We start from the raw sequence: 7,378 nt of genomic DNA on the forward strand, positions 1-7,378 counted from the left end.
TTTTGATAAAGTTTCAAACAAAATGGGGTGAGGGGAGAAGATTTCTAGTCAATCTAGAGTTAAAAAAATCTAAAACCTAGAATTAAAAAGTCAAATATTTAATGCATGCCTCATATGTTGTTGTCTCCCAGCATTCTAGGCTTTAATCAAGGCTTTAACCATCTTTGAAATCAGTCTACTGTAGACCTAACCCTCCAAAGTTACTGCCATTCTCCGTGTGACCTTGACTTCTGAACCAAAATAACTTATGTAATTTGCTACCTAGGTAACTCTTGTGACATATGACTTTTGTTCAATATTTTAGTTTTAAACACTATTTAGGTTTAATAACTATCTGGTTTGGAGACACTGGAAGTTATAAGGAAAGCTCTAGAAAGACTCCTCAGAAAAATTTTAGAAAGAGTTGGCTCATTTTTCCTAGAATGTCGTAGGTACACTCTTAGACAAAAGCGAAGTGAAACCAATATATTACATGACTAAGTCATTTAAACATATGCTGCCCTAAAACGTCACACTCAACAGATTCATCCTATCTTAGGGCAATTTTCTTAGGAGAAAATGGGGTTTTAAGGAAAAAAATGAAAGCCACTCACTTGTACTGCGTATTTGTAAAACTGTTCTGACAGTTCTCCTAGTTCCTCCCTAGTTTTACAGGTGCTGGGAAATTCCTCAAGCCGGTCCAACTGTTCCACCTCAGCAACAGGATACGGCTTCTCTTTTAAGACCTGTACAATCTGGAAACGGCACAGGCCTGTAATCAGCAAAGTATAGTGAGGCTTGGGCCAGTTACTGCCTACAACCTGAACCGCCAGGGCAGCCGTCCCGATCCTGAAAAACACACAAAATATCAGTGTTACAAATGTTCAGTGTGGTAGGACAGAAACTTGCCTCAAAAGGTATTGCCTTTTCTGAGAAATTATTTTAAAAACAACATCTAAAGTGGAAATGAATTATTTCTCTAATTTAGCAACTAGTAACGGTCTGTGAAGTCACTACCATCAGCAAGGGGGCAAAGCAGACCATCTCATTCTAATTATCATCTCCTTTGAGATTAAGTAAAAATTCCTAAAAATAAAAACATAAAAGTACTTGACAATTACATAGCTTAAATTCATTTTGCTAGGAATGAGGCAATATTATACCAGAACAAATATTAGCGTTTTAAACAGATGGATATATAAACAGCATAACGTTAAACCAATCTAAGAAATCTCTGTTCCAATAACCAGTTTTGCAACCAACATCAAGCTCGGTTTTTCACACCATCAGTCCCCGAAACGTCTACGTATCTGCCTTCTCACAAACTGTCATCAAATCTGATAATTAGTATCTATGCCCATGAATATGAAATATCTAAATGTGGGGACTAAATATTAGAGGCCACACACTGAAGGTATACACTTTGTTCTGTCCTAAGTGGTAAAGGTTCCACCTAATACTAACTATAAAAGTTCTACTTTATTTCAGTCTTAGCTCCTTACCAGAACATACAATTCTGACCAAGTTGCATATAAACTTAATTCACAGAAAGGAAGTCCCATCCAAACTAAGGCAAAATGATACAAAATGGAAAGAGCCACATTTGGAAAACACACCCAGACCCCAAACTAAAATTCTATCTTCTCCCTTCAGCCACAGGAAGGCCTGTGATTTCAGAGAAGAAACTAGAAGGTAACTAAAACTCTCAACACCCTGGGGAAATGGTAATCCTGGAAAATCAAACTCGCCCATCTCAAACATACAGAATTACATTTGAATACAGAATTTGAATATGTCAGGGAATTTGCTTACTTCTATATGCAGTCAATTCACAACTACTTCCTTATATTAATTCTGTAGATTATGCGGAACCTTTGGCTTCCCTTTGCCATTCAGTTAATTTTGAACTATGTCCATCTTTCCTAACCACCTTTTCTGTCCTATCACTTGTACAGGGGATAAAAACTGATTTAAACAATAACTAAAACCAAAGAATCAGGAAGATAATTTGGTGGGGGGGGTGGACATGATATACTTTAAAAACTGAAATGATTTGATAATTACCTATTATTTTAAGGTATTTGTGTTGTGGCTGTTTGTCTTCAGTCATTAATGGTAGTAGGCTATCTCTCCCATTTCCTGTAAACCAACTCAGATTGCCTAAGAAAGTTAGCAATAGCTGAACTGATCCAAGACCAAGACTACAATTCCCCTCAGATGATGCCATCAATGCTTGCACAATGCAGATCTGTCTACAGACAACATCAACAGATGACAAACTGGATCCCTGGCCTAAGGGGTTTGCAAACTGGAACCATGGAGAAACCAGAGAGAGAGATGAGGCAACTCCAAACCTCCAGATTAGGAGATAAATTTAATTATTTGAACCATGTCATTCATGAAAGGTAAAACTAAAAATGAGTTTTCTTACAAAGCAAGTAAAACAGTGTGTTAACTACGAAAGGAAGATGCTCCAAATCAAAAAGAGATTAAGTTGGATTTATATTATGCCTCTCCTTCTAGTGAAATAAAATATATAAAGGTTTTACATTTGTTAATTGGGTCTAACCTTAAATCGCTTACAGCTGACTAGAATGTAACATTTTTAAAGAAAAACAAGATCTGTGAAATGATTGATGACTACAAAGAGTATCTGGCAAAAGACATTTCGGGGGAAAAGCTCTGTGAAGAAGCACCATGTTTAAATGTGATTTTAGACAAGTTCTATTGTATTTTGGGCTCTAGGTTATACATATAAACACAGAGAGTAAGTAAACAAAATATGCATTAATTTAATACTTTCCTACTAACTATGATACATAAGGGGCTTCATATCAAGTTAGTCATCTTTCTAAATATTCCAATTTTTCTATTAATATTTGCTTTATTAGCCTTATGAATGACCATAAGGCAACATTCTGATTTTGCAACAGACCCAAATGTATACAACAAATGAGTGGTGTTCTTTCCCTTTAGGTAGTAGTTCTGTAAATCTACACCTTAGTTACTGTGGTATTTTACAGTTTGAAGAATTTTTGAACTCCTAACTGGGATCTATTTTCAGAGTTGTAAAATATTGTTTTAATCCAAACAAAGTCTGATTACAATGGGTTGATTAACGTACTTTGGAAACTGACTTAGGTAATAGAAGAGTTCCAAAAATATTTGAGAACCATCAACTGTAGTTGTGGGAAAATCTAAAAGCAGCACTACTACGAAAGGCAGTTTTCGAAGATGAGGATATTGTATAAATATCCAAACTGGCCTACCTATGCCAACCACTTGCTTTTTTTTTTTTTTTTTTACTTTAAAGCTCTCCATCTTTCTTGGAATCCTCAATCTTCCAAATCTTTTTCTATAATGACACAGTTCAGTTCTGCCCATACTGAAAGACTACGGGGCCTTCTCACTTCTCTCTCCTTCACCATTTGTGAAATTTACATTTAAAACTACCTATTTGGGGCCACCTGGGTGGCTCAGTGGGTTAAAGCCTCTGCCTTCGGCTCAGGTCATGATCCCAAAGACCTGGGATGGAGCCCTGCATCGGGCTCTCTGCTCAGCAGGGAGCCTGCTTCCACCTCTCTCTCTCTCTGCCTGCTTCTCTGCCTACTTGTGATCTCTGCCTGTCAAATAAATAAATTAAAAAAAATCTTAAAAAAAAACCAACTACCTATTTGGGGATAATACCTCTAACATATAGGTTTATTGCTCTGTAGCCTACAAAAGGCTTTCATAAGTATTATCTCATTATGTACTACCTTTCAGTCCTGTGAGGAAGGTAGCAACATTTCCTTATTATAAATTAGCGGCTGAGATTCAAAAAGGGAAAACAGGTTAGTTTTCCCTGAAAGATACTACATAGGCAGGCAAAAGAGACCTGTATTAAGTTTCAGGATATATTTTAATTTTACTTTTATCACAATGGACAATATCAATTTGTGCCTGTAAGAAATATAAACACAGACTTACAGACTTATTCACATAACTTCTAAATAGTTGAGATACTAGAAAGCACTGCTATCATTTAATATCAACTGTTCACATCTTATTACACTTAACAAAGAGAAGCATTTCTACCAAAACTCTAGAATCAAGTTACACATCTTTGGGAAAGAACAACTGAAACATCTTTTTAGTATTCTCTTGTATCACCCTACTTATCTTCTTGAATTATTTATGCTTTTTGGCAAAACTCATCATCATGATTAATAATGATTCAGAAACAAGGAGCTTATTAGGATTGCCCCAAGGTCTACAACAGATGAGGCTTCTGTTGCTATAGGATTTTTGGTTTTCACTCCTTTACTAATACTTCATTTCTGGGGATGCCTGGCTGGCTCAGTCAACAGAGCATGCAACTCTTAATCTTGGGGTGGCGAGTTCAAGCCCCACGATGGGGACAGAGATTACTTAAAATTTTTTTTTTCAATTGGGGCACCTGGGTGCCTCAGTGGGTTAAACCTCTGCCTTCGGCTCTAGGTCATGATCTCAGGGTTCTGGGATCGAGCCCCACATCGGGCTCTCTGCTCGGCAGGGAGCCTGCTTCCTCCTCTCTCTCTCTCTGCCTGCCTCTCTGCCTACTGTGATCTCTATCTATCAAATAAATAAATAAAGTCTTTAAAAAAATTTTTTTTTCAATTAAAACTTCGTTTCTGAATTTAAGATTGCCATTTGTAGACACTTTCCTAAAAAAAGAATAAATGCAGATTTAGGAAAATCTATAGAGCTATCCATTACATACTTGCTAACATAAATTTTAAAATGTTAGTACTATCAGGTAATATTTCTGAATGCCTAAGAATGCTCACAAATAAAAATAGGAGTAATGCCTGGACAAAAAGTTGACCCAAATTATGAAACTGTACATCTGCTATCTACAAAGCATTCACTTCTTGTCAGACAAATGCCAGTGAAACTAATTTGGGATCTTGGAGGAAGAAGCCAGAAAGAGAGGGGCTGAGAAATCAGCACTAGGTGGAAATGAAGCCATGTATTCTGAAGACCGTAAGGCTGGAAGATGACTGGATGACCATCTTGAAATGCATGAAAGGACAGTGTATATGTAGTACTAAATTATTATCCATCTTCATTAAGAAAATAATGAGTCACTCAAGTCTAGGTCAACAGGGTGCCCTGAGGTAGCATTAAGAGCCAAGTTCTACACTGCAGGGATAATCCAAAGCTCCTCCTTTAAAAAGACTCCCGTGTCAGGTAACATGCCTGCACACTAACTAACATGCAGAAGGGAGTGTGCTGTTCAAAACAGTAAAGTGAGCTGTTCAGGGAAGTCAACATCTGGCTTTGCTATTTTGTGCAACAAGGAACACAGTGGAATAGATGACTTCTGCTGCTCTTCAAGACTGAGGCATTGTCACCTGGATGGTCTAAAGGAAACAAAAGACAGGAGTAGAGCCCCTGGCCTTCCCTTTGGGTACCACCATCATCTGGAAAAGCAGGTAACTGAGGAAGGGCAGATTTATGTATCGAAACAGAGTAATGGTATGGTTATGGGTAACTCAATATTTGCATTATCAAAGCTTTTTAAATTTTTAAAAGAGTGTTTCAAGGTCATATTAGAGAAAAAAGACATCTGAAGCTAGTACTAAGGAATGTAGTACAATCCTACACAGATTTTTCAAGTAGCAAACAATATTTCTAGAATAACCAGATGGACTGGTGGATCCTTCTGATAGAATTCTATGAAGAATTGCCAATATATGTTTTCTAACTTAAATGAATAATTTTAACCTTGCTATTAATTTAAAACAAAAGCAGTGATATGAACATCACGGATCAGATCACACATCATCTGAATATTAACAATTGCTTCCAAGCATGAGAATTCAGCTATAGATGTGTTGGAGGGATTTACATAAAAGAAATTAAAAAGCATCCAAACTCTTGACAGGATATACTAACAAAATGACTAAAATATGACTAAATCTCCTTTCAAAATTCACAGTGTATCCATGGGTAAGAACCACACATATGCACAGAACTAAAACAAAAAATCTAACCACGAACACTCTTGCCTCAACCAGCAATCGAATGCCTGGGCACAGAGAGCAAAAAATTGTGGCATAAGCAGAGGCTTAAGGAGTGGGGTCATTATGTTGGGAAACCAGAATTCAATACAATTTATCAGAGTTCATGGAAACTTGAAAAGTATCCAATTCCATGCAAGCAATAACCAAAGCAGATCAGTTGGAAGTCAAAATGTTTCCCAAGCCTGAGCAATGCAAGGTTTTAACAATGTGGATTAATGAGATAGTATTACTGGTTTTTTTTTGTTTTGTTTTAGGAAGGGAAAGGAGAGATACCAGTTTCCCTTCTGAATTTGAAGACAGTCATAGACTCTCCTTTTAGAAATGTATATAGTCATGAAATTTGGGGTAAGAATAAGGCATTCCAAATCATTCAGTCAGGAATCCCTAACTTTAAAAAAGGGTACCTGGAGGTAAACAATTGCTCTAAACTGAAAGCATCTCAGGAAGAGTTAAAGATAGGAGGCAAGGCTAGGGAGGTGAGCCTGAAAAAAAAATGAGAGCATTTGTTAAGCATATACTGTATCCCAGCATTGTCTAATAGAAATACAATGTAAACCACATATGTAATTTTAGTAGCCATACTGGAAAAGAAAAAAGTAAAATACTAGTATTTTATTTAACCCTGAACAGCCAAAGTACTACCATTCCAACTCCTAATCTATGTAAAATTTATTAATTAACCAGCAAAACATTTTACATACTAAGTTTTCAAATTCTAGTGTGTGCTGTATACTTACAGCACATTTGGGCTGACTAATTGCACTGATTTATCTAGGACTAACAGTGTTTCCTGGGAAACAGGACTTCTACAGCTACAACTACTTCAATTCTCCGCAAACCCGGGCAGTTGGTCACTCTAGCAACTCAGTTTGGACCGGGCACATGTGACTAGTGGCTACAGTACTGGACTACTATCAAGCACAAAGATTATTTCACTTAATTAATTAACACTTAATTAACATACCCAAGAAATGGTTACTGTTAGGTTCCAATAAGCACAGGGTGTCTCACCCAAAGACACACAACTAGGGCCATCGTGTAGGGCAATCTAGTGGTAAGCTTGCGGTGTAAGAAATGTTAAGATACGAGAGAAAGAGCAGATAGGAGGAGATGAGAAAATTCCAGAAAGGGAAGACAAGGGAATAGGTGAGCAGGAAGGGAGGGTAAGAGAAGGGGCAGGCATGGAGTTTGAAAGACAGGCACCCAAAAATTAATGAAAAGGGTAGTGCGGATTAGGACGCACAGGAAAAAGAGAAAACGTATGGAATAGCAAGTGTCTCACTTACGAGGGCAGAAAGTTGGAGGAAGGGAAGAAAGAAAAGAAAGAGGAGGCGCCTGGAAAATTCAGAAAC

At 37.2% G+C, this 7,378-nt stretch overlaps 2 protein-coding genes across 2 annotated transcripts in view; one reads left to right on the forward strand and one right to left on the reverse strand.

Moving 5' to 3' along the window:
- Window positions 1–7,378, reverse strand: part of LONP2 (lon peptidase 2, peroxisomal) — a 115,722-nt gene that overhangs the window by 107,327 nt on the left and 1,017 nt on the right. The window contains exon 2 of the mRNA XM_032854544.1: window positions 594–828. Coding sequence (XP_032710435.1) covers window positions 594–828 — 235 coding nt within the window. The remainder of the gene's footprint in view (window positions 1–593; window positions 829–7,378) is intronic.
- The window catches only part of ABCC11 (ATP binding cassette subfamily C member 11), a 67,573-nt gene continuing 65,503 nt past the window's right edge, over window positions 5,309–7,378 (forward strand). Inside the window, exon 1 of the mRNA XM_032854551.1 lies at window positions 5,309–5,435. The gene's annotated coding sequence lies outside the window, so the exon portion shown is untranslated. The remainder of the gene's footprint in view (window positions 5,436–7,378) is intronic.

The sequence above is a fragment of the Lontra canadensis genome, unplaced genomic scaffold, assembly GCF_010015895.1.
Source record: "Lontra canadensis isolate GAN:19392208 unplaced genomic scaffold, GSC_riverotter_1.0 scaffold8, whole genome shotgun sequence".
Taxonomy (NCBI): domain Eukaryota; kingdom Metazoa; phylum Chordata; class Mammalia; order Carnivora; family Mustelidae; genus Lontra; species Lontra canadensis.